General features: G+C 57.3%; 2 protein-coding genes across 5 annotated transcripts; both read right to left on the bottom strand.

The window, feature by feature from the left end:
* Positions 1-1,121: 1,121 nt before the first annotated feature.
* Positions 1,122-14,755, bottom strand: MTG1 (mitochondrial ribosome associated GTPase 1). The gene is made up of 11 exons (XM_068548817.1): positions 14,540-14,755; positions 13,417-13,481; positions 10,831-10,935; positions 8,807-8,887; positions 8,215-8,271; positions 7,940-8,030; positions 6,627-6,688; positions 6,149-6,245; positions 5,756-5,837; positions 1,853-1,965; positions 1,122-1,607 (listed from the first exon to the last, which is right to left on the bottom strand). The coding sequence occupies exons 1-11, from the start codon at positions 14,649-14,651 to the stop codon at positions 1,474-1,476; spliced, it is 999 nt and encodes a 332-aa protein (XP_068404918.1). The 5' UTR covers positions 14,652-14,755; the 3' UTR covers positions 1,122-1,473.
* On the bottom strand, positions 13,415-25,403 carry PAOX (polyamine oxidase). Of its 4 annotated transcripts, none has more exons than XM_068548814.1 (7): positions 25,132-25,403; positions 24,149-24,635; positions 23,231-23,430; positions 21,383-21,635; positions 20,549-20,664; positions 19,587-19,744; positions 13,415-13,481 (listed from the first exon to the last, which is right to left on the bottom strand). In XM_068548814.1, the coding sequence occupies exons 1-7, from the start codon at positions 25,313-25,315 to the stop codon at positions 13,476-13,478; spliced, it is 1,404 nt and encodes a 467-aa protein (XP_068404915.1). In that variant the 5' UTR covers positions 25,316-25,403; the 3' UTR covers positions 13,415-13,475. The 4 variants fall into 4 exon arrangements, with proteins under 4 accessions (XP_068404915.1, XP_068404911.1, XP_068404912.1 ...); XM_068548810.1 differs by lacking the exon at positions 13,415-13,481 and adding an exon at positions 17,171-17,556; XM_068548811.1 differs by lacking the exon at positions 13,415-13,481 and adding an exon at positions 17,171-17,556 and having other exon boundaries at positions 20,549-20,661.
* Between the last annotated feature and the right edge of the window lie 7 nt (positions 25,404-25,410).

The raw sequence follows: 25,410 nt of genomic DNA, 5'->3' as shown, positions 1-25,410 counted from the left end.
TTCCTCCAAAGACCCAGGCGCTCTGCTGCAGGACGCAGCTCCCTGCAGCCTCCTGTGTCCACACTGCCAGCATTCTTGGGTGCGGCGCCCAGATGCCCTCCGTCCTCCCAAACGAAGCTCGATGCTCCCAAAGACCAACAGGTCGTGGCCAAGCCCTGGCCGGGGCCTCAGAGGCAGCGTGACCGTTTGAAAATCTTGAACAGGGGGACCCATCAGGGCGGCCCCTTGGTTGACTCAGTTCTCCCTGATGGGCCCGGCCAGGCTGTGCTCAGCCTCAGAGACCCACCCGGACCTGGACCGTGGCAGGCCCGGACCTTCACGTGCCTCTGCAGCATGAGCCGCCAGCGCACTCGGGACGTGATGGAAACGCCACTCTCGTCAAGCTGTTCCACACACCAGCCCGACCCCAGGGGCATCTGGCATCTGGCACAGCCGCGAGTCTCTGAATGCTTCCCACCCCTACGGGTCAGGGTTCCGGCAGGAGGCCGGTGGGTGTCTCCGGAGACTTGGCAGGTGTGCTGGGTGTGGGGCAGCCACACGGGGCAGCAGGCCCTAGAGGGGCGCCTATGGGAAGGCGGCCTCGCCACCACCGGCCACAGAAGGGCCACGGCTGCTGACCAGGTGCAGCCTGCCCCACCCCCACTGCCCTGCCCCACCCACCCACCCACCCCCCCCCCCCGGCCTCTCCAGAGCGCAAGCTGGTGGTCATGTTCCTGCACCCCTTCCGGTGCGATCACAACAATGCTGGGCACCGCCTCTGGGAAAAAGTCCTGCTGTCTCATTAGCTGGAAGGTGCTCGGAGGCGGTGGGGAGGCCCGGGGTCTCCGCTGACCACACCGGCCTGTGTGCGGCTGGGCTGTGAGCAGAGCGGCCCCGGCCACCGAGGGGACAGGTGGTCCTTGGGTTCTGCCACGGCTACTTGGGACCTCTTGTCCGCGTGTGTGCACGTTTTAGTAGTGAAATAAACACTCTGCTGCCAATGAGACTGTTTCTTATTGCAGGACCCAGGACTCCGTGTCGGGAATCTTACACAAGAGCCTTGGGTACTAAGTGGTTCACGTTCCGTTTTTCCTTGGTGAGGGGCCCAAGGGGCTGCACAGGTGCACAACGAAAGGGCCAACCACAGAAATAGGCCTTTTAATTTTAAGATTACAGTTTACACTTTCAACTCCTTCTGAGAAAACACCAGCTTCTCCTCAAGAGAATATTTAAGAGATACTGAACATGAGTGAGTTTCCTCCCCAGGCCAGGCACCCAGGGACGTCCACTGCCCTGATGTCCACACCCAGGCTCAGTCCCCTGTAACCAGGGGCTGGGCTGTGGAGCGGCAGGAGGGCACGGCCTCCTCCCTAGAGCGGAGACCGGGGAGTATACAGCGACCAGCAAGGAGCCTGTGGCCAGGGGACTCCTGGGCGTCCACCCCCTGGCCGTGGAGCCAAGGGCAGGGGCGCGAGACCCTCCCGCTGGACTAGCTCAGGGCTCCACTGCAGGGGGGCCCTGCAGGAGGTCCTGGTCCAGCATCACGGGGCCCAGCACCCCGCTGCGGAAGGCCCGCAGGAAGTCTCGGGCGGCCGCAGGGTAGTTGGGCTGGACAACGTTGACGTCACCTGGGGAAGCAGGAGGGCCCAGTAAGGATGGAGCCCCACTCGGGAGCTCTAGCCCACCCGCCTCAAGCCCGTTCAGGTGGGCGCCTGCGCTGCACATTCGGGAAGCTGGAGCCTCCAGAAGCCACGGGAAGAGGGGTGGGCCGCCCCGCACACCCTGCCCTGAGCCCGGACCGAGAGCCCCTCCCCCCAGAAGCTCCGCCCCGGGCCCCGCCCCCCGAGCCCGGCCTGGGGCCACCAGGTCTCACCAGTGCCCGTCAGCACCTTCACCTTCTGGGTCTTCCTCAGCTTCACGGCCACACGCTTTAGCACGCTGGCGATGTCGTCGCAGGCCTCACCCAGGCCGTAGTGCTGCACGTACCTGCACATAGGGCGACAGTCAGCAGCTCCACCAATGACCCCTCGTGGGTGCGGGTGACCGCCATGCGGACCTGGGGGCCTCACCGACACCTGCCTTCCGCGTGGCCACGACCAGCTGCCCGAGACCTGCTCCCCCACTGGGGCCCTCGGCGCGGCGGCCAGAATGGCTGCAGCTCCCAGCGGTGTCATCCCCTGGCCCTGAGCTGGCCCGGGTCCCACGATGGCAGCCCGGCCACCGGCACACACTCAGTTTGCTGCCGAGGCTGCACTGGTGCCTCCAGGCAGCTGGCCGGAGACGGACGGCGGTTTTCCCCACTGACGCGTGCTCTGGGCCTGGGGGGAAGAGCCAGCACGGGACGGGCGCGGCACATCAGAGGCTGAGCGGCCAAAGGAGACCAGTGTCTTCCACGGACACGTGCCTCCCTGAGCCCCGGGGCCAGGACCCCTGGACCAGCACCTGCGCCGGCCCCTCCCCCTCACCGCCCGCCGGGCAGGCAGGGCTGGGATGTGAACTGCAGCTGCAGAGTTGGGGAGGCCGGACGGGCCTCAGGCCTCGCGCCGGGACCCCACGTGAGCATCGGAGCCGGTCCCGGGGATGACAATCCTGAGGAATGCGCGTCCAAAATCAAACCTTCCGGAGCAGCAGCTGCATGGGCCCCTCTGTCCCCAAGAGACCGAAGGCAAGGAAGACTCCCACCCACACACGCCCAAGACCTGCCACCCGCAGGAAGTCAGCTGTCACACTTCCCAGAAACACCGAGAACAGCGGAGGTCCAAACTGAATGCCTCGAACATCAAGCAAAACATGACATTTCAAATTCTACTTCCAGGACTTCCCTGGCGGTCCAGGGGTTAAGACTCCGTGCTTCCAGTGCAGGGGGCACGGGTTCAATCCCTGACTGGGGAACCAAGATCCCACATGCTTAGTCACGTGCAGCCAAAAAAACCCAAAAACCAAACAACAAAAAAAAACACATATGTCAAATTCCACTTCCATGCAAATGGGGTAACAGGGACTGGGTCTCCTCGCCATCTGAAATAACAAAAAAGGAAGAAACAACCAAAAATTCACAAAACAATGGTTTTCAAGGCACCAGACATCAGGCCACGAAGAGTGTAGCTATGGGAAGGAGGAGCGCAGGGAGGGGCCCCGGAGATCCCGGAGTGGAGAGACGGCGCTGGGGACCAGGGCAGCTGCCGGCTGCAGGTGAGTCAGACAGGGCAGAGCTGCCCAGGGAGAGGACTTGGGAAACTGGCAGAGAGCCACCCTCAGATGGTCAGCAGAGAAAGTTTCCCAAGGCCAGAGGCCAGGAAGAACCACCCAGGAGGGCAGGAGGGGAGCAGCCAGCCTCCTCAGAGCCAGGAACAGACGTAAACCCCAAGATCCACAGGGCCTGGGGAGGGGGCGGAGCACCCTGGGAACTGTTCCAGGCCCACCTGATAAACCATAAAAGGAAGACCCGAAAGGACCAAACTGTTTCCAAATAACGGTCCCAGAACAGGAATATAAGATACCTGTCACCAAAAAGGTCAGATTCACGGGCCTGCCCCCCATCAAAAGCTGTCAGGCACACATAGCAGGAAATCAGAGCCATTACAAGGAGAAGACCAATCACCTGAAACTGCCCCAGATGTTAGAATTCACAAAGACATTGAATCGGTTATTAGAACTGTGTTCCCTGTGGTTACAAAGTTAAGAAAACACACAGAAGACAGTAAAAAAAAATGATCCAAATCGAGTATCTCGAGGAAAGCACTATGAAACACACACTCAGGGGATTATAAAGCAGATCAGATTCTGCAGAAGAGAGGGTGAGGGAACTGGAGACCCAGCACTGCTGAGCCGGCGGCACCTGCGGCCAGTGCCTGGGTAGTGGAGCCCTGGGAGAGAAGAATGGCCAGAAATCATCCGAATGTGATACAAACTACACAACCACAGATGCAAGAACTCAAGGAACTAAAAGCACAAGAAACATGAAGAAAACTACACCAGGGCCCAGCATCATAAATTGCTCAAAAACTTGATAAAGAGAAATCTTAACAGCAGCCAGAGGGTCATGTATACAGAGAACAAAGACAGACAGACAGCAGATTTCTCATCAGAAACAACAGCCGCTCTGCGGGACTGAGGAAATCCGTCCATCTAGAATTCTACACGCAGGGCAAACGCCCTTCAAAAACTAAGGTGAAATGAACACATCTTCGGACAAACAGCAACCTGCATCACCATCAGCGTCACAGGAAATCCTCAGACAGGAAGATGGCCCCAGAGGGAGGGCAGGTCCATGCACAGACACGGAGCCGTGACTGGCGAGGCTCAGAGTAAACTGCCAAGATCGAGTCTTCACTTTACATCTGTGTATAGACAAAGCTCGGCAGCATGTCTGCTACATAAAAGCAAAACGTGTGACAAGACCGGCCCAGAGGTGAGGATGAGGAGAGTGGAAAGGCCCTCACACCACACTCGGCATTAACACCACCGAAAAGTGCCCTGCAAACCCTAAAGTGGCCTCCGCCAAAGTTACAGGTAACAAGCTGACAAAGGGGAATCATAAAACAGGCCAGAGAGAGAGAGGAAAAAAAGAACAAAGAATAGTTGGGACAAACGGCAAGATGACAGATGTAAACCTAACACCAGTGATCACATCAGATGTAAATGGTCTAAATGCCTAAAATAAAAGCAGAAACGGTCAGACTGGGTAAAAAGCAAGGCCCAACTATAAGCAGCCGATAAACACATTTTACAAGTAAAGACACACAAGCTCAAAGTAAAGCGACAGGAAAGATGAGCACACAGAGACTCTCTTGAAGGATAAAGGGGGTCACGTCCTCAAATCACCAGGAGAACCCAATGACCTCCTGAAGGTTTCCGCCCCCGACAACGGAGCCTGGAAACTCATGAAGCAGCTGCTGCCAGGACAGCGGGGAAGAGAGCAGCCCAGGCGGTGGTGGGAGGGCCCGTCTCCCCACGGGCAGCACAAACAGGAAAAGAGTCAGGAACATGGAAACAAGGAAGGAACAGGGACCGAACAGCAATCAACCAACAGCAATCAAGACAGAAAGAGAACAGAGAAAGTCACGAAACCAAAAGCTGGTTCTTTGGGGAAGTCAATAACCTGTGACTGATGTCCTCAAGGTGATAAAGCAGCAGTCCCCAACCTTTCTGGCACCAGGGACCGGTTTCGTGGACGACAGTTTTTCCACGGACGGGGAGGGGGGGAGATGGGATGGCTCAGGCGGTAACGCGAGCGGTGGAGAGCGGTGGGGAGCGGCAGATGAAGCTTCACTCACTCACGTGCCGCCCCCTCCCGCTGTGTGGCCCGGTTCCTAACAGGCCACAGACCGGTACCGGGTCCCCTGGGGGCTGGGGACCGCTGTGATAAAGGACAGCTCTGGGGCCCCACGGGACACCGGCACTCACACCGTCCTCAGCGGTGAGAACAAACCGACCAGATGTCTGCACAATGAAACCTCCTGGTGGTGACCAGGGTTAGAACACGGATGAATCCCGAGACAACGGGGCTGAGCGGGGAGTCCGCACCATGTGGCTCCACTCGTGAGATTCTAGAAGGTGATGGGAAGCAGATGGGGCAGGAAGGGGCGGGGAGGAGGGGCTACAAAGCAGCATAAGAATTGGGGGGGTTTTCTGGACTGTGGAACGGTTTCACACGTCTATCAAACTGTACACTTTAAATGACTGCAGACTGTCTGTCTACAGTACTTTAACGGTGCTGTTTTTTCAGTCACGTTTGGCTGGGATGGGAGAGGAAGGGCTGCCTTCCCACACTCACCCCAAGAGCTGGCGCCTGTTGAGGGTGTAGAGAAGGTAGTCAGCCAGGGTCTCCTCGCCCACCAGGTGGTCCAGCACGGTGCCTGGGAACAGGCAGCAAGGGTGAGCGCACACACGTGCCGCTGAGGAGGCCAAGCCGTGGCCTGACCTGCCCTCACCAGCCCCGCCCCGCCTGTCAAACAGGAGGAGGGCGCCCCCTCCAGGGCAGGCCAGGAGGGCTGGTGGGGTCAGAGGGTGCGGAGTGTGTCACCTGTGAGCCAGGACCACACACGCTGCCCGAGATGTCCTTCACCACAGCTCTGGACATCTCTGCGGCAGCCAGGCCAAGGCTGGCACAAGGCGCCCAGCCTGGGGGCCTGGGGGTCTGGGGGCCAGTTGCGGGGGGCTGGCTCACCACACAAGGCCAGCTTCAGGCCCGTCTCCACGCTCTGGATCCGAGGAGCCAGCACCCCGGGGGTGTCCAGCAGGAACATCAGCGGCCGCTCACACACCTGTGGGCACAGAGGGTGGTCGGCCCGCCGCTCGAGAAGCCTCAAACAGCCCCTCCCGCCAGGCCCTCTGCTGGGTCCCAGAGGCTTGAGGAGGCCCCAGAACCTGCCCGCCAGTGTCGTCACTGCCACCAGCTCTCAGCTACCCCACAGGATGCCACTCCCGCGTGATGTGGAGAACGAGTAAGAGGAGCCCAGCAGCTGCCTTCCTCCCAGGAGGACAGGCTCCGCCCTGACCCTGTGTGCCCTCGAGCAGGTTTCCTCATCTGTGAGATGCGGTGGCACCTGTGCCCTCCCCCAGGCTTGGTGTGAGGACCCAGGCAGCGCTTGGCGGACAGAGCAGAGGGAAGGGGCGGTGGAGGCCCGGCGGCCGAGGGCCCCCACCTGAATCCTGGACATCACAGCTCTGGTGATCCCAGGCTCGCCGCCCACCCTGGTGGCTTTTCCTGCAGGATAAAAGAGGGTGTCAGTGTCTGTTAAACACACAGGCAGGTAAGCTACAGAATGAGCAACGACACACGTGGAGACCTGGAGGGCCCCTAACACCAGGAGAGAACTGCCTCCCGGCCCTGGGAGTGGCCCAGCACCTGCTGAGCGACGGCCGTGACATCTGGACCGGAGCTGCCCGCCGCCATCACCTTCCCCCCTGCAAGACCGGGTCCCAAGCATCTGCCCCCGCACCGCCCAGCACAGCCTGTCGGTGGGGCCACTCCTGACCAAGAGGCCGCCTGTGCTCTGAACACTGGCTGCCCTGGGGCGCAGCTCAGAGTGTGTCCCAAGCAGACTCTGCGCCCTCTGCTGAATCAACACAAGAGCAAAGGGACACATGCATCCGTCGGCACACGGATGGATAAACGAAATGTAGTCCGTCCACACCACAGAGTATTATTCGGCCCGAAAAAGGAAGGAAATTATGAATCACGCTACAACATGGATGGACCCTGTAGAGTTAGGCTCCGTGAAATAAGCCTGACACAGGTCAAATCCTGTGATTCCAGTTATGTGGCACCGGAGCCGTCAAATCCACACGACAGAAAGTAGACCAGAGGTTCCCAGGAGCTCAGGAGGGCGGTTACCATTAATGTCTAGAGTTTCCGCTTGAGATGATGGAAAAATCTGGAAATAGATGGTGTGATGGTTGCACAGCACTTAATGTACTTAATGCCAATGATGTTTTTTAAAGCCACAACTAAAGAAAAATAAACAAAACAACAGCTGACTATAACAGCTCTCCAGTTGGCAGCAAAACAGCCTGAGATGACGGTCTAGCACTGTTCGGTCTTTGGGGTGGTTCCCGAAGGACACGCTCGTGCAGACTTGGTCTCAAAAGTTAAGAGGCATGGGACAAGGACACAGGCCTGGGGCTCCTCCTCCCCAGGTCCCGGCCTGACGTCTCACCCCACGTATCCTACCCACCTTGAGCACAGTGGGTCAGAGACAGATACATAAAAGGACAAGATCACCAACGTTTAGAAGTCATCGCATATATTAAACACTATAATCAAGCATTTAATTTTGAAGAGAGAAAGCAAATGAAGTATAAAATGTATAAGGGAATGACTGTGTCTCACCAGCTGACTGCATGCCAGGCTGTCAGCTGGGTCCTCCCGGTGGAAAAAGACCCCCTGACGAGCTGGGGTCTCAGGCTCTGAAGTGTCGTCCCAGCACGAGAACCAGCGCCTGCCCCGGGGAACTACCTTTCCTGAGGTGCTGCCTCCGCAGGGAGTTGATGAGCGACGACTTGCCCACGTTGGGGACCCCAATCACCATGATGCAGTACTCCAGGTTCTGCAGGCGCAAGAGCAGGCATCAGGGGCCCACCCAGACCCCCCAGACCCACACACGCCCAGGCCAGCTTAACAGGAAGGACAGTCGCTGCACCGGCCCTGCCCACCCAGCTGCTGAGACCCGGAGGACAGGGGGCTCCCCAGCAGGAGGGACACCCCACAGCTGGCATTGGCCCACCACCAACCTCTCCTCGGTGATAGCGGTAGCTGCTCCCAACCAACTCCGTGACCATCGGGACTATCTGCAAGGAACAGACCACAGGCACTTTCCTGGGGGAACTGGCCACCCTTAGCTTCTGGAGGTGGACACTCCAGCGTCCAGCACCGGACAGCTCGGGTCCGAACACGTCAAGATTCAGGCTGCGCTACGGCGGGCGGGGGTGGGGGTCGCCTGTGCCCCACCTCGTTCCTCCACCAGGAACCAGCAGGACAGACCCCGTGGGGTGACGGGCTGTGACTGCCAGCACCTGCTAACAAGATGCACGTCAGCCGGTGAAATTCTCAAATACAACTGGGAAAACAGGCACTAGACCCTCCACGGGCTCTTCCACCTTATGACCCCGGAACGTGTCTCGCAGCCTGACTCTGCTCCTTCCCACCGTCAGCCCGTCCAGGCCCACGCTGCCCTCGGCAGCGGGAGACGAGCGGGCCTAGAACCCGAGCAATTACGAGTCATCTCCAACACTCTGCTTCTTACGGAAGCACAAATTAATTCGTCGCGTTTCTTTAACGTATTTAAGCAGAAGCATTAGAGCACAAAACAGAAAAAAAACCCACCTGCTTGATATTTTCATCCTTCACACAGTTGGTAAAAATGACATTTTTTAGGCCTTCTCCTTCTAAGTGTTGTATAATTTTCTGAAAGAGACAAGACGTTTCCATTTTAAACATTAAATGAAGACATGGGCGGTGTCATACGCTAAAGTCCAAGATCTGCTCGCCAGCCCAGAGCCATGGCGGCCGGGGACTCAGGGAGGAGGCTGGGCCCACCGGGCAGCACAGCACGCGGGGCAACGCAGCACCAGGGACAGGCTGCCTGACGAGACGTCCAAGGAGGGCAGCCTGGCCCCGGGGTGGCCCTGGGCAGCTGGCTCCATGTGAGGACACAGGGAGAGGAGGCCAAACCAGGTTATTCCAAGTCGCTCCCAGCACCGGAATTGTCACACTGGAATTGCTGGTTTAGTCACGCCTCCACTCCCGCTCCTCCTAACGAGCTTCCGCACTACGAGCTCCACTTAAACTAAGGTTTGAACCCAATCCGATTACAAAGTACAAGGAATACTTTAAAAGCCCCAAAGTAAACTAAGGTTAATATGAACTTACTGGCCGTAACATGAAGCAAAATCAGCGTATGACTCATATTTTTAAAACCAGTATTGCACTGTTTGATCAGCTACTGATTTACTTAAAGGAACAAAAAAATCATTCAGTAATTCAGTTAGTTTTACTCATTTATTTTATTTGTTATGAGGACGCAGATTAAGGTCAGGCCATCACAAAGACACATGTGAAGCTGCGCTTCAAGTGTCCAAATTTGCACGGGACGCTGCCACCCACTCCACAGAGGCAGACACGGAGGGGCCACCCTGGGGGCGTCTCCTCTCCTCTCCTCCCCAAGCCCTTGGCCGCAGCACCTGAGAGGAGGGGCAAACACTCCAGCCGCCTCCTGCAGGTGAGACCCCGCACCCCCGTGTCCCCTTGTCAGGCCACCTAACGTGCCCATCACGCCACAAAAATTAGCATTTTGGAGCAGGAGCAATTGATGGATGATAAGACCCAAGTCTCAACTCAGAAAAGCAACTGAAACCTTGTGATCACAAGTAACTACAACTGCCCGTGCAGTGAAACCCGTGGGGTTCTGTTGTCAGAGTGGAGTGCGGTCGGCGGGAGGGACTTCAGCGAGCAGATGCGCAGCCCGCACGGCAGGGGCAGGGTCCTGATGCGCAATGTCTCCCACTCGGGTTCTCAATGGACGAAGAACCCTGTGGCTTCAGCACTTGCATTTCCCTGGAAACCGGGTGCTACAGGCCCGTGGCAGGGGTTTAAATAACTCAAGGTACCACAGCCAACTAAGAAACCGGGAACATGTTCTTGCTGCTGCGAAAGGAAAAGCTCCACAAAAGAAAAAAACTGGCTTGATTTCAAGATTCTGACACCTACTCTTCACAAACGATTTGATAACAGCGAGAAAAGCAGAGAAGAACACTTCACAAGTAACATTTCCTGAATCTTCACGTTTCTCTCACTCAGGGACAAGGGGAAACATCCCCCCGCCCGGTCACCGTATCCCCGTCTGGCAGGGCTCAGGGAAACCCCCTAGCTGCTTTGGGCCTCCCGCCTTCCAGCTTCCAGATCACTCGGTGGGCAGCGGGCAGCCCACAGGTCAGCCAGGGGTCTGGGGGGCCGTGGGGCTGGCCAGCGAGGACACCAGGGGCAAACGCAGCCACCAGGAGGCCTCCAGGCCAGCGCTGTCCAGGGGACGGACGGCCACTCACCTCATGAGGCAACAGAAACGTTAGCGAATGAAAGTGAAATAAAACGTGGACGTCGGCCTCACAGCGGCAACCACGACCCACGTGCTCCCAGCCTCGCGGGGCCAGCGGCCACCACGTGGGGCGCTCGGCTCTGGCCGCTCCTCCCGGCCACCTGCCATAGGAGGCGCACGCTTCGATCACTTGGGTCATGAATTAGACAAAGGGTAGTTTGCTAAAGCCGGCGGGCCCGGGCGGACCGACACCGTGTCCGCCAGTGATCCGGTCCGACTCAGGGGCCCTCACGCCGAAGGCCCTGCAGGGCATTACCTGCTGCTCCTTCAGATCCGCCAGGTCCATCTTGTTGAGGACGAGCAAGTGAGGCTTAAGCCCAAGGGTCTCCTGAAACAGAGGGTTTCGGCCTGAAAGTGGGATGTGGCAAAATTAAGGGAAAATTCCTTCAAAGCTTTACCAGCCAATTAATGTACTTTGCCTTGTCTTGTTACGCAGACTGGACCCACCTTCGAAAGGTAAACCTTCAGAAGGCACAGAGCGGAGGAAGCCCGGTCTGGGAGCAAGCGAGCTCGGGCCAGCCCAGCCTCCCAGCCTCCCGCCGAGACCAACCCCCAGTCTTGCCTGCCCCGCCAGTGCCACGGAGCCACTGCAGGCCCCTCGCCACTCCCTGTGGACAAGAGCCGGAGCACAGACAGGGCGGTGGCTCTCACGTGACTTCTCAAACAGGAACAACGGTGGCAAAAACAAAAACCAAAGCTCGCTGGAAGGTTTTACGACTAGACCATTGTTCAGTTGCCAAAATGATCTGGTGGCTCAAAAAAAGTACCTCCCACAGAGTCCTAACTAGTATATGTCAGACCACCGCCGCCACCCACCGCTGCCACCCTCTGGAGTTCCCACAGAGACCTCCAGTGAACCTGCCTCCTTACTGCCAGGGGCAGGCCCTTCTGCCCTCAGCCAGGGGCCCTTGGTGCTCACTGTCAAGTGCCACCTCCTGTGACACGGACCCAGCAGGAGGGAGGTCTGTCTGTGTCTTCATCTCGTGAGCACTCGGCCCCTACCTGGTGCTTGTCTACTACGAGGCCAAGGCCTCAACGTGCCCTGGGTCTAGGCACCCAGTCCAGTGCTGTGTCCTCACCCACACAACAAAGGGACTTTCCGTAAACAGCCCTCTTCCCTCAGAGGTTAACCAAGCCTGGGCTAATTCACAACGCTGAGAGCCTCCAGACTCCCTCACGGTGCCGACCCGGAGGAGAAATCAGAACGTCTAGAGACTGAAAGGAGCAGAGGTGGCCGCTCATCACAGCACGCGAAGCAGTAAGGGCAGGTTTCGTTGTTTTTCAATAATCAGACATATAATTGCCAGTAAGCCCTTTTGACTGGCATAAGCCCTTCTGACTGGCATGAGGTATTGTACGAACTGGTACATTTAGCCTACAGTAGAGAAATTCCCACAGGCCTTTGCAACAGAGAAAACAGTCCCTCGCCCTCCACCCTAGAGATGGAATGACTCTCAAGCCAACACCTTCGCTGTACAAGAAGAATCTAAACACAGCTCAAATAAGTACAACGAAAGCAGGCTCTGAAAAGTATACTCATCACTGAGCGAGATAGTTACATCTTGCCAATCCACGTCTCAAGTATAGCAAGAAAAGTCTGGTTGGCAGGAACGTTTTAATGGAGGTTTCATATCCCACCTGGACTGGGTTGGAGGGCCTGGGCGTGCCAGGCAGAGGTCTGAGAGAAACGATGCCACCTGCATATCAAAGGGGAGCTTTCCGGGCCCCACACTAGAGATTCTGATTCACTGGCCTGGAAAGGGGCCCAGATATCGGTATTTTCAAAAGCCTCCTGGGGGAATTCTCGTGCGTAACGAGGACTGAGAACCACTGCTTCAAATGCCAATAATTATGACAGGTGACGCTGCTGACCACTGTGGTGCTGACTGGACCAGAGCAGGGGCCAGAGGAGGTAGACGGAAACAAGGTAACAAGCCAGGAGTGCTTCCTGCTGTCGTGAGCACTGCCTGACTCAGGAGGGTCTCCCCTGCACTACAGTTCTGCACCCAATGCCAGTGGGGTTGGGGGGCGTCCCTCACCACCAAGCAATTCTCCACCACCACCAGCTGGGTGTCCTACTATTCATCTCAATTCTGCCACTACCTACCTGGAGATGACATCAGACCCCACAGGTTAAGGGCTCAGGACTGCTACCACCCCCCACTTCAGACACCAATTGCAAGTCGAGGTTGTCACCTGGTGACAACCAACAGGCTGTCTGACCAACGGGCTATGGAAGGAGGGTTCCCACGACCCCCTCCTTGGGTTCTAGCAATATTAGTCTGCTAGACTGGCTCAAGGAATTAAGAGAAACATTTTACTTACTAGGTCAGACTTATTATAAGAAGACATAACTCTGGAATAGCCAGATGGAAGACATGTATAGGGCGAGGGATGGGGAAGGGACCCAGAGCTTCCATTCCCTCTATATGCCACTATGCCTGCATCTCCACACACTCACCAACCCAGAAGCTGTCCCCAGCCCACCCCTCAACCTTTTGGGTTTTTACAGCGGCTTCATTACACAGGCAGGACAGAATGAACCACTGGCCTTGGGTGACTGAACTCAATCTCCAGCCCCTCTCCTTTCCGTAAGGTCAGAGGTAGGACTGAAAGTTCTAAGGCTCCCATGTCAAGGTTGGTTCCCCCAGCAACCCGCTCCCCACCTTAGGTGACTTAGGGTCTTTTCCAAAATCACCTCATTAACATAACAAAAGACACCTTAACAAGCACCTCACTTAGGAAATTCCAAAACTTTCAGGAGCTCTGTGCCAGAACCAGGACAAAGACCAAATATGTATTGCTTATTGTAAGTCACAATGTCACAACCACCAAAGGATATCCGGGCATCATGGACCTCGATGATACAGTCCACCAGCTTTAGGCTGCTCTGCATCTTCTTCAGCCCTGGAAAACAGAAGAAGGACACTTAAGGGAAGAAAGGGGTCCATGGCCTTTTAAGAGAGGTAGAAGATTTAAGTTGAACTGTCAAGAATGACACACCATCATAAACAACCTAAAATGAATACATCTGAGTGCAGTCCTCTATTAAACAATAGCTGTGTCTCCTTCAAATTCAACCCTGGTGGCTAAGGAGAGAAAAGCTCAGGTCCCTGCCTGAGGGACACCTGCACATCATAGGGTGAGGTCAGAGCCCATCCGTCTACACCACTTCCACAAGTGGGCGACTCTAGGTGGAATATTTAACCTCTATGGGTCTTGATCTATAAAGCAGAGAAACACTGACTAACTGACTCATGGGGCCCTCAGTACTGTGTGATGACGATGGTGTAGGTACCAACCTCAGCCACTCACCCTGGACGACGCACGCACAAGGCACTGAACTCACCCCGAACTAGGAACACCACACACAACAAAAGCAACAATGCTCCTCTTCCTGCAGCTCAGCAGTGACACCGCCCCTCAGCCTCCCCTCCCACAGCCAAGCCCTGTCATTTACGCACATCCTCAGACATCTCACCTCACCCCACATGCCGCCCCCCGCGGGCGCCCCGTCCCTCCTGAGCACCGACGCGCGGAGCACCCGTCACCGAGCCCGGCAGAGCAGGCGCCCAAGGGGGCGGGAGCAGGGGGAGCGTGGCAATCCGTCACACGGGGAAGGGCTGGACCCGTCCTACATGTCTTCTTGGGGCCAAACGTTGACAAATAAACAGTAAGAAACTCCCAGAGAGGTTTAGGCAGAAGACAGCAAACTCGATCTACGTCTCAAAGGTTTTGAGGTGACTGAATAGCTGAATACAACTTGGAAAGTGCTTTCCTACCCCTACTTCATCTAGTCTCCAAAGTAACGTCAGGAATTTATCTTTTCCAAAGCAGATGCATAAACTGAGGCTTCGGGAGCCGAGTGGCAGAAGGGCCTTGCGACCCCCGCCCTCCCCGCTCGCGGGGGACCCGCGAAGAGCCGGGTAAACAGCGCGGCCCCGTCGCGTCCCGCCGGACCTCACCCTTGGCCATGTGGCCCGGGAACCAGCGCGCCACGTCGCGACCGTCTAGGGGGAAGCTCTCCCGCCAGGCGGCCCGGGCGGCGGCGCACAGCGCGCGCGCGGTGAGCCTCATGGCGCCGCGCCCCGAGCGCCGCGCAGCGCCGCGGACCGCTCCATCAACGGACTTCTCCGCCGGGCCCGCGACCCGCACAAGGGTTCCGACGCTCCAAGCTTCCGCAGCGCGGCCCGCGCGTGCGCGCACGACTCTGCCTCTAGCGGTGGACCCCGAGAGGGGGCGGGGGGCTCGAGGGCGGGGCTGTGGGCGGGGCTCCGAGCCAGGGGCGGACCCACGCAGTCCCGGGAGTTATCGCGATCCAGAGTTTAGTAATTCATTAAATTAAAAAATCCTGGTTCTTCCTAAGCGTATCCTGAGCATAAGTAACAAAATCTAGCAGTTCGCTTTCAGTTTGGTCCCTTTTTACAAACTTGGTCAAAATTTTTCAGATATTTAAAATTTAACTTACAAGTGTAACATCCTTTTCTAAGTACTCTGCATTTTAACGTAACAAACCAACCCTTTGCAAAAACTGACTGCAGTTCTGCTAAATTAAACCTATTAGTACAAAGAGCCTCAAAATTCCCTTCACTGTTCCAATACTCTGTATAAATGTAGTCAGATTTTAACTTTTTTTTTTTTTTTGGCCGCGCCGCATGGCTTGCAGGATCTGAGTTGTGCAACCAGGGGTTGAACCTGGGTCTTGGCAGTGGAAGCCCAGAGTCCTAACCACTAGGCCACCAGATTTTAACTTTATATCGCAAGTCTGAGCAACTACTCACTGCACTTCGAGTTACAAGAGTATGACGCTAATGGAATTTTTTTTTTTTTTTTTGTCTGCGTTGGGTCTTCGTTGCTGCACGTGGGCTTTCTCTAGTTGCGGCGAGTGGGGGCTACTCTTCATTGTGGTGCACGGGCCTCTCATTGCGGTGGCTTCTCTTGTTGTGGAGCACGGGCTCTAGGCGTGTGGGCTTCAGTAGTTGTGGCACATGGGCTCAGTAGTTGTGGCTCGCGGGCTCTAGAGCGCAGGCTCAATAGTTGTGGCACACAGGCTCAGCTGCTCTGTGGCATGTGGGATCTTCCCGGACCAGGGCTCAAACCCGCGTCCCCAGCATTGGCAGGCGGATTCTTAACCACTGCACCACCAGGGAAGCCCTAATGGAATTTTTTAAACAAGCTCCTAAAACTCCAAAGATGCTCAGATTCTCAGCACAAAGATATCATTACTGTCATCTTGATGGCCTTAAACCTCCTAATACTCAGGGCTAATGGTTCCTGGGGCTGAGACAAGCCCTCCAGGTGGCTGACTGAGACCACCTGGGCCTCCTGACAGGCCTCCCAGCACCCCTCCTGAGCCAGCCCAGACAGCCTGAGTCCTGCACCCAGACTCATGAAACCTGAGACGTCAACAACACAGAACTCTGTGCCTGATGCACGCTGTGTTCTTCCATGGCCCTAGGACCAAAGAACGAAAATAAAAACCTTCCTGAAGTCCAGATTTCTCTCACAGCTGTCTGACAGGCAGGTGCCCCAAGTGAGACAACTCCAGGGACACAAAGCAGTGGACACACAGACAGACCTCTGGGGGCAGAGGGAAGGTCCCTGGGAGGGCGATTTGACCCAAGATGAGAAGTCGATGAGAAGGTGCCAGGCTGGAGGGCGGAGGGCGTGTCTGGCACCACGGCGCAGAGCCTGGCCACTTGGGGCTGAAGAGAAGCCCAGAGGCAGTTCTCCAGGCATGCATATGCTTCTCCAGGGAGCCAGGGCCCCAATCCGAAGCAGGACACACCCTGCAGCCCAAGGTCTGAGGAGGGTCAGCAGCCACTGACCTCGAGGTGGGCGCCAGGCCGGTGGGTGCCAGGCCAGTGGGCCCCATGCCTGCCACATGGAGTCCCGGCCTCTGCAGCTCCTGCACCTCCCTCCACAGGCTAGCCTCCAGCTGCACCGCCTCCCCGGGACGGTCCTGGAAAGATGCCCAAGCTCTGCCGTGGCAGCCGTGAGACTGGCCATTGCCACCCTCACCTGAGGCTTCTGTCCTTTCCTCAGCTGTGAGATGGGGGCCGTGCAGCCCATTCCCTGGGACTCTGAGGATGCAGCGAGGGAAGATGGGAGAAGCTGAGCACAGCACCCAGGCCCCCTACACGCTCCCCACATTTATCCCATCACTGCCCAGGATACCCTGACACGCTCACCCCAGCGCCGCCCAGGGCACCCTCACACGCTCACCGCAATGCCGCCCAGGGCACCCACTCCTCTGCACCCTTCAGGCCTCACTGTACACCTCCTCCAGAAAGCCCTGGGCCCTCGGGTCAGAACAGGGCGCCCCCTCCCCCACGCACTCCTTTCTCACACTCGTTGGCCCTCGCCCAGACCGTAGGGCAGCCAGTGCCTGAACAATGGGGAGGTCCACTGGCTCTGCTGCCACCAGCAACGAGAATTCAGGGACCCGTGAACACACCCAGGGTCCAGGGTGGCCAGGGTAGGCGGGCCACGTGCTGGGGGCACAGGGCCCTGCAGTGACCGGAGCCCGGGGCACGACGAGGACAGAGCAACCCACGCTGCAGCTCCGAGGCGTAAGGACGACTCTGGACAAAGGACGCTTTTACACACTTTATGTTCTGCCAACCGCATCCGCAGCATTCCGCATCTCCCTTCTCCAGGAAGACTTCGCGCTCAGCTCAAGCTCAGCCCTGGCCGGACTCCGGCGACTTGGGAAAGGAGGGAGCTGACCCCAGTGACATTAACATCCCAAATCCCAAGCCCGACTGAACCTTGCCCATCAAAGGAAAGGGTGGGGCCAGCCTCCTGGGGACCCGGGAACCCGGGGAGCAGAGCCGAGCTCAGAGCCGGGCTCAGGCCGCTGTGCCTGCGAATCCCACAGAGCAATGAGCCGGTCAGCCTCCCTCCAGCCGGACAGCAGAGCCCCGTGCGTGGTGGAGTAAAACGTCCGGTGTGTGGCTTCCCCTGCAAACAGGACCTGGAGCTGCAAAGAAGGCTGGGCTTAGGGTAGGTGCCAGGGGTCGGCCACAAGCCCCACACGCTCCTCCCCAAACACAGAGCGAAAAACCAAAAAGACGGAAATCAGCAGGAAAAAGATAAGAAAATTCAAGGGCCAACTCAGAAGCCCACCATCCAACCAGAAATCCAGAAAAAGAAAAAGGAAAAAAAAAACCATGATGAGATAATTGAAGAGCATCCCAGACGAGTGAATATGCGCCAGAGGGCAGCGCCGCTGGGCTCGGAGTGGGCCCGTGAGGGTGGGGCTTCTTGCTCGTTCAGGCTTCCTCAGAGATTTGAAAACCAGGTGACACAGGGAAGAAAGGCATCAGAACGGCCTCAGGCTTCCAGCAGCAACACTGGAGAACGTCTTCAAAACCCTAAGGGACGTGGCTCTCCAACTGGCATTTACACCCAACGTGAGGCTTTCACACGGCTGTGAATCCTTGGACACTCCTCCCGTAGGAAGTGCGGTCTGTGCCCCGCCCCTTGAGTCTGGGCGGGCTCCTGACCACTTTGTCCAGCAGGTGTGGCAGGAGTGGTGCTTCCTGGCTTCCCAGCTCCGTCACTGGAGCAATGCAGCTGCCCCTCCCCGGAAGGCCTGCGCTGGAGCCCCAGGCGGCCACAAGGCAGCGTGACAGCCACCGCTCTGTGAGGAAGCCCAAGCCACATGGAGAGGCCTGGGGCGGGTGCTCCAGCCAGCGTCCCAGCCATGCTCAGGGCAGACGTGAGAGAAGCAGCCTCAGATGACCCCAGCCCCAGCCCTGAGTCACCCCAAGCCCGTCATTTTCCCAGCTGAGACCCCAGATGTCATGGGGCAGAAACAACCATCCCACGGTGCCCACCTACAGAACCCATCGGCCCAGAGAAGTGGTTGTTTCCACCGCTGGAAAAGAAACCAAGGCACCCTCGCCAGCTCAGGTGTGGAGAGTGCCCACGGCAAACAGGATGTGTGAACAGTGAGTAGCAGTCTTAGCAAAATTACTGCATCACACCTTGGAGGGTGGGGAGAGGTCTGAGGGCTGGGTGGGCAGATGAGTGCAAGAAAGCTAAAACTTTATGTGCCATGGTCAGAATTCAATCAGTAATTCTTAAAACTGAAAAATCAAAGAGCACTTAGAGGGACTTCCCTGGCGGTCCGGTGGTTAAGACTCCGCGCTTCCAGTGCAGGCGGCGCAGGTTCGATCCCTGGTCGGGGAACTAAGATCCCACGTGCCTCGAGGCGTGGCCAAAGAAAAAAAAGGCACTTAGAAAACTGAACACAGAATGTTGCATGATGTGGAGCAATTATTGTGAATTTTTAAGTGTGATAACAGTGCTGTGTCCTTGATCTTTTAGAGACGCAACACTAAAATATCTGCAAATAAAATGAGATCACCTGTGGGACATGCCTAGTAACAGGCATGGGTGAGGCCGGGGCAGTGAGACACCAGGAACAGACAGCTGTGAAGCTGGAGACAGGAACCCAAAGGTTCTGCCAACCTTTGTAACATTTAAAGTTTTACACAATTAGATGTTTTGTAAACAGTGGTAGCACTATAATGGAAAAGAACCTGAGAAGAAATACGTGTGTGTGTGTGTGTGTATCTGACTCACTTTGCTGTACACCTGAAACTAACACAACATTGTAAATCAACTATACTTCGATTTTATAAAATGGCTTTAAAACAGTGGTAGCATAAGCCCGTTATTTAGAGATCAGAATCAGCCTGAAGAACAGTCTGGGAAAGGGCAACAACATGCCCCCAACCAGAGTGCTGTATTTTGTTTTTATTTTAATTTGTTAGCCAGCACCATAGAATCCTCTGACGCTTTAAGCCACATGTATGTATAATTCTGATCAAAATAACACATTTTAAAATTACTGTTAGTTTCAAAAAGAAAATGGACTCTGAGTCTCGGGGTCCCAGCCCCCCCACTTGATCGCACCCAGCAGCCCTGGCCTTCGTGGGGCCTGTCCCGGGCCCTGGGCCTTCAGCGGGACCCCGGTGCCCTCGCCAGGCAGCTGCGTCCTACCTGGGCACCCCTGCCGTCCGCAGGGAGGGGCTGGGCCAGCAGGTCCAGGTCGTCCCCGGAGCTGCCCACGGCCACGTAGCTGTAGGAGCCCCGGGTGTATGGGGCACTGTGCCAGCGGGACCTCAGCACACTCCTGGGCGCGGGGAGCCGGGGGTTCCCTAGACCAAGAGACACTCGCATTAACAAGGAGCCTCTGGGACTTCCCTGGTGGCGCAGTGGTTAAGAATCCGCCTGCCAATGCAGGGGACATGGGTTCGAGCCCTGATCCGGGAAGATCCCACATGCCGCGAGCAACTAAGCCCGTGAGCCACAACTACTGAGCCCGCGCTCTAGAACCCGCGAGCCACAACTACTGAGCCCGCGTGCCACAACTAATGAGCCCGCGTACCACAACTACTGAAGCCCACGTGCCTAGAGCCCGTGCTCCGCATCAAGAGAAGCCACCGCAATGAGAAGCCCGCGCACCGCAATGAAGAGTAGTCCCCGCTCACCGCAACTAGAGAAAGCCCTGCAGCAATGAAGACCCAACGCAGCCAAAAGTAAATTAATTGATTAATTAAAAAAAAAAAAAAAAACAAGGAGCCTCTCACCTTCAGGACTTAGCAGCTGAAAATGAGAGACACCGCCCGGGAGAAAACCAAGGCCCAGAGGGTGTTAGTAAGGGGCTGCCCTCAGGAGGCCCTGGAAGCAGAGCCCCCGACAGGCACCGCCACCTTTCCCAAGCCTCAGCGTCTTGTCTGTGAAGCTCTGATTAGGGACAACTGCGTTCATCTTGGTGGCAGATTTTAGAAAAGAGAAGTGGGAAGTGTCCCTCAGAGACAAGAGCTCTTAGTGACGCACTAACGGGAAGGACAGTCCCCAGACACTCAGGGCTGAACCCAGTTCCTCTCTGGTGAGAGGCTTGGTTCCTGTCAGAGCCCAGCCACCAGGGCAGGAGGCGGCATGGCCCCTGCAGTCAGTACCTGTCACCCTGCGGAGCACCTGTGTCAGAGACAGGAGCACGTCCTCGTCCGACAGCGTCTCCATGAACTCAGACTCGAGCCCCGCAATGAAGCCGCAGAGCACCTGGCTGGCCCTGCTGGAGAGAAGCAGCGCTGGGACCGGACCCGCGACACCCAGACGGCCTCCACCAGGGCCAGTGGCTCCGCCAGTGTGGCCGCGAACTCCCAGGGCCCCTCGACACGGGGTCTGCTAGGTCAGAGCTCTCGGGGCACTAAGACGGTTCCTTCTGTCTCCACCACTGAGCGCCGGTGGGGACGGCCACCCCCAGCACAGTCGGGGACTCAACAGAACCTATGAGCAGAGCCGGTGGCTTCCCTGCTGCCCACACGCACTGGGAAACGCCCCACCACTGCAGTGTCCCGTGAGGCGGCGAGTCACTAACTGTATCAAGTCCTGACCCTCGGGTGCGTGTCTTTCTAACACCCCGTGTGACGGGCCGGAGGGGACGGGGCACACCATGCGGACCCTGGCTCGGCTGCCGGGGCATTCGGGCCTGGGTATCTGGCAGACACTTTCTCGTAAATGAGCAAAGTGTGTCTCGTACAAGGAAAACAACTTCTAGTATTTATGGCACGTTCCAGGTCCCAGGAGATGGTGACAAGCTGCACACAGTGGGTCTCCATCTGTCCCTGCAAGGGGTGGGCCCAGGGTGTCTGTCTCACCATTTTAGATGCCCTCGGGATCCCTACCCATTCAAACTCTCCAGAAACAACGCACAGAGAATCGACATCGCGCTGGACCCCACGCAGAGCTCACACCAGGCTTCCCCGGAGAAACCCGGGCAGAGCACGTACCCGAAGGAAGGCAGGACCCAAAAGCCGATAAGCTTCTTGAACCAGGCATCTTGCAACTTGGGGGCGGCGTCCTCCAGGGGCGACGTGTCCCTCCACACCACCTGGATGTGCTGGCAGTCTGGCTGCCAGAAAGGCTCCTCAAACTCCAGGAAGATTTTATTGTTGGTCCCAAAGCCTATTTTCCTGATCGCTTCCGCCTTCTCGGTGGGCAGTGGCGGCTCAAAGAAGGTGTCCAGATGTTCTTTAAGGAAACCTGGAATTCATAAGTAGACTCGGTTTACACCACGTCAGTCGCTTAAACCAGAACTGACAGCCACGGGAAGGCACCCTGACCCCGTCACAGGAGTCAGAGAAAGAGGCGTCTGGGACCCACACAGGCTGGCCATCGGGAATCCTGGCTGGCACCTCAGTGGAGGGACACAACAGGCCCCATGAACACCTGGCCAGGCAGGAACGGGTCGCATGGCCCCCAGACTCCTCTGTGGGGACAGTTCTCCCTCCTGAGCCTTCTGCCTCTCAGTCTGCCCAGGGTTAGCCTGGAGGGGCAGCAAGACATACCGGCTTTACCCAGAAGCCACCTGAAAATTAAGCAGGTTCAGCCCAAAGTCAAACCGTGAAGAGATGAAACATTCGCAGCACGAGCCAACCTCGCAGGTCTGCAAGAAAAGGACGAACAACCCCACAGGAAACAAGGCACCAGCCGTGAGCACCCACAGAGGGGACCGTCCCTCCACGGCCGCCCTCTCGGTGCAGAGCTTCAACTCAGTAGTTCCTGCTACTGGAATTGATCCTACACATATGTGCCCACGAGTGTTTTTAAACACACATGTGTACAACACTGTGTGCAACAGAACAAGTGAAAACCATCTAAATTTGCATCAATATCAAGTAACGACACCTACATACGAGAAAACACAGTGTGGCTGTAAAGAACAAACGGGACAGGTGCCTGGTCCCCTGTGAACAGCGACCGCACAGCCGTAGTGACGCACCTCCTGACTGCAGCAGCTTCAGTGACCACGCGCCGCAGCTGTGCATGAACAAGGCCGTCCATGTAAAAGAAAAAACACCGTGAGAGACCTGTCTGTGCTGATTCGGAAACGAAGGAGCGGCAGAACACTGTGCTAACATGTCTGGCGTGATTCCATCGCGGGAAAAAGGAACCGGGCACTGAACAAGCTTATCCATACCCAACTCTCTGCAAGGCGACAGGCGGGACATGCGGCCACCGCCCTTGGCGTGGGCATGGGGGTGGGGGTGGCGGAGGGGAGATTCTTGCCCTTCATCTTCCATCCACTCTGGCACCTGCTAGCTTTGTGAACTTGGGCAATTAAGTGACTTATCTCTGTTCGCATTTGTCAAATGGGGATGGGGCAGATGTGTCCCCGGCTGCCGCAGGAGTAAATGAGATGAGCAGGCATGGACTTGCGTTCAACCATCTCCACCTTTTACCCAACTGCCCGCTCCTCCTCCAAGACTTGCGTCTAAAGCATCAGATCTGTAATTAAATAGGATTATACGCACGACTCCTTCCTCGATTACCACCGGGACCTAAACTCGAGACCCGGCTTTCACGCCCTCTCCACCGCTACGGAAGCAGTTTGGTGAACCTCCCAACCTTTCCATAAATTACCTCTAAAAGGAGCAAGACACTTGCTGCCCTGCGTTTTCTCTTCCTGTGAAACTTTATTCCAAAGCACTCGACTGCTGCAAAGCACAACCGAGTAACTCTATCCCAAACTCAGAATGAAAACGTGAGCTTAGCAGCCAACAAACGCCCCAGAGCCAATGAGGCTGAAGAAAGCCAGAGGCCAGGGGCCCCTGGGATGGGAACTGGAGGGGCTTTACCTAATGGCACGGTGATGACCACGTGATGCGCTGGGAAGCAGCTTCCATCCTCACATTCCACCAGCACCGGAAACGTCTCCCCAGGAGCAGAAGCTTCCTCGAAGGACCCATTCCAGTGAATGGTCTTCACTGGCTTGTTAAAAACCATCACGTCCTTGGGCAAGGAGGCCATGATGCGGTCTGTGAGTCCTTGGTAGCCCCTGGGAGAGACAGAGGTGTCCCGTGGTTAGGACCAGGCCCTGGAGGTGAGTCTCTGAAACAAGCCCTCCAAGCTCACACCAGATCAAGGCGCTGCAAGGGGCTGTGGTCTTGGCCTGGGGGCCTGGCTCAGCCAGGGAGGAAAGCAGGGAGGGAGGGGGTCTCATGGGAGGATTAAATGAGCAAAGGGATGCAAAGCTCCCCAGGTAATCGTGGAGAGCAGGTCCCTCCTCAGCAAGCCCAGGGCTCTTGTTCTGGGCATCTGCCTGGTCACAGTGCCCTCCCTGTGCAGGGCAGTCCTGGAGAGTCTTGTGAGTGCCCCATAGGGGAACGGCCACACCGACACAGAGGAGGGCCTGTCTGCCCATCTCTGAGGTCGAAGCCCCCGCACAGTGCTTACAAGCAGGAGGCCTCCTAAACGTGGGAGGAACAAAGCATTACAAGATGCATTTCCTTCTTTTAATCACTTGTTTTTGAGAACAATTCTTTTCTTTTTCATAAGTGAGCAAAACTAGGGAAATAGATGACCAATCTCCCTAAAACAGGGAAGACAAACAGCCCCGTCTCTCCCACCCATCCCCTGCCTGCCAGAGGCCTGAGGTACGGGTAGGGACCCCTGGGGTGCATGGAGGGTACTTGGGGTGCATGGGGGACCCCTGGGAGGCACGGAGGGGTCTGGGTACATGGAGGACTGCCTGGGTGGGTGGGGCACGCACATACCCAGGAAAGGTGCAGTCCAACCCTGGCAGCACAGTGTACTCCCCGAACGGTGCGAGGGCCACCAGGTCCATGCTGTGGGTGCCACTCACACAGCACTCCACGTTGAACAAGTTGTTCAGGATGGCCAGCTTGAGCCTCTTGGTCTCCTCCTCCTCCGTCCAGCCGGCCATGTGCTGGCGGATCTCCTTCTTGAGGTACTCCCCGACGCTGGGTGCGGGGGTCTCAGCCGCGTGCAGGAACTCCCTGGTCTGGTCTATGAGACTGTAGAACAGTCTGGCCATCTCCGCCACCAGCTCAAGGCTCACACTTCCCCCGGAGCTGGCATAGGACACAGAGGGCAGGCCCACGTGACCCCCGGTCTCGATCAGCTGGTTCTCCTCCGACAATGCCTTCTCCCCCAGCAGCCCGTACTTGGCAGCCAGCTGGAAGACGGGGTTGCCCTGCGAGGGCCCATGGATCCAGTGAGCGCCCACCTCCACCACACCACCTGGGAGGGAGCAGGAGAGGCCACCTTGAGGCTCCCTCCCCTGGGCCCTTCTTCTGTACACCGAGCCCCGCCCTTCCCATGTATGCTCTGAAAATCAGCCAGAGGCGCGCACGGTCCCTGAGGACCACAGACTCTCCCGGCAGGGCCCATCACACCTAGTTTAAGGGGAACACCCGGGAGGGGCGACCTGGAGGCTGGAGGGGGAGCTACCTGCGGGGCCAGAACCGGGGGCAACTGTGCAGAGCCACGGGTTCCCCACGCACGGCAGGGGCCGGCCCTGCTCATGCGGGCAGCTGGGTTTCGGGGACCAGTGAACTTCGGTTAATTCACTGAAGCAGTGCGAGGATTCACTCAAGGGGCCAGATAAGGGCTCCGGGTCGCTTAACCCCGTACGCAGGCCGAGCCAGGACACGACAGAGCTCTGGCGGCACGGATTGGGCTCTGGGAAGGGGTTCCGCGAAGGAGTTCCGGGAAGGAGTTCCGGGAGGGCTGTTACCGAAGCTGCGCTCCGAGCGGATGCGGCCACCGGCGCGGGCCGTGGCCTCCAGAACCCGCAGGTGCGGGAAGGCCGGGTGGCAGCAGAGCCTCTGCGCCGCGCCCAGCCCCGCGATGCCGCCGCCCACCACCAGCACCCGCGGGCCGCGGCCCGGGGTCTCCGCCTGACGGCCACTCGACTGCATCGCGCCGTCCCGGGCAGTTCCCGCGCGTCCCCGCCGCTCGGAGGCTCAGAAAGCCGGGAAGAGACACGAAATTGGCCCGGGACGCGGGGCGGGGC

This window comes from Eschrichtius robustus, chromosome 7 (assembly GCF_028021215.1).
Source record: "Eschrichtius robustus isolate mEscRob2 chromosome 7, mEscRob2.pri, whole genome shotgun sequence".
NCBI lineage: Eukaryota > Metazoa > Chordata > Mammalia > Artiodactyla > Eschrichtiidae > Eschrichtius > Eschrichtius robustus.
The sequence above is the reverse complement of the archived record's forward strand: the minus strand, read 5'-3'. Positions and strand labels throughout refer to the sequence as shown.

Excerpts from the sequence above, each read along its gene's own strand:
- MTG1 (XM_068548817.1), bottom strand. The coding sequence starts at position 14,651 with ATGAGGCTCACCGCGCGCGCGCTGTGCGCCGCCGCCCGGGCCGCCTGG. Across the intron at positions 8,031-8,214 it reads ACCGCTATCACCGAGGAGAG|AACCTGGAGTACTGCATCAT; the intron begins GTTGGTGGTGGG and ends TTGCGCCTGCAG. Across the intron at positions 1,966-5,755 it reads AACAGGCGCCAGCTCTTGGG|GTACGTGCAGCACTACGGCC; the intron begins GTGAGTGTGGGA and ends CCCTATGTGCAG.
- PAOX (XM_068548810.1), bottom strand. The coding sequence starts at position 25,315 with ATGCAGTCGAGTGGCCGTCAGGCGGAGACCCCGGGCCGCGGCCCGCGG. Across the intron at positions 20,665-21,382 it reads TGGGTCCTGCCTTCCTTCGG|CAGGGCCAGCCAGGTGCTCT; the intron begins GTACGTGCTCTG and ends GCTTCTCTCCAG. Across the intron at positions 19,745-20,548 it reads GGTGCTCCGCAGGGTGACAG|GGAACCCCCGGCTCCCCGCG; the intron begins GTACTGACTGCA and ends CTCTTGGTCTAG.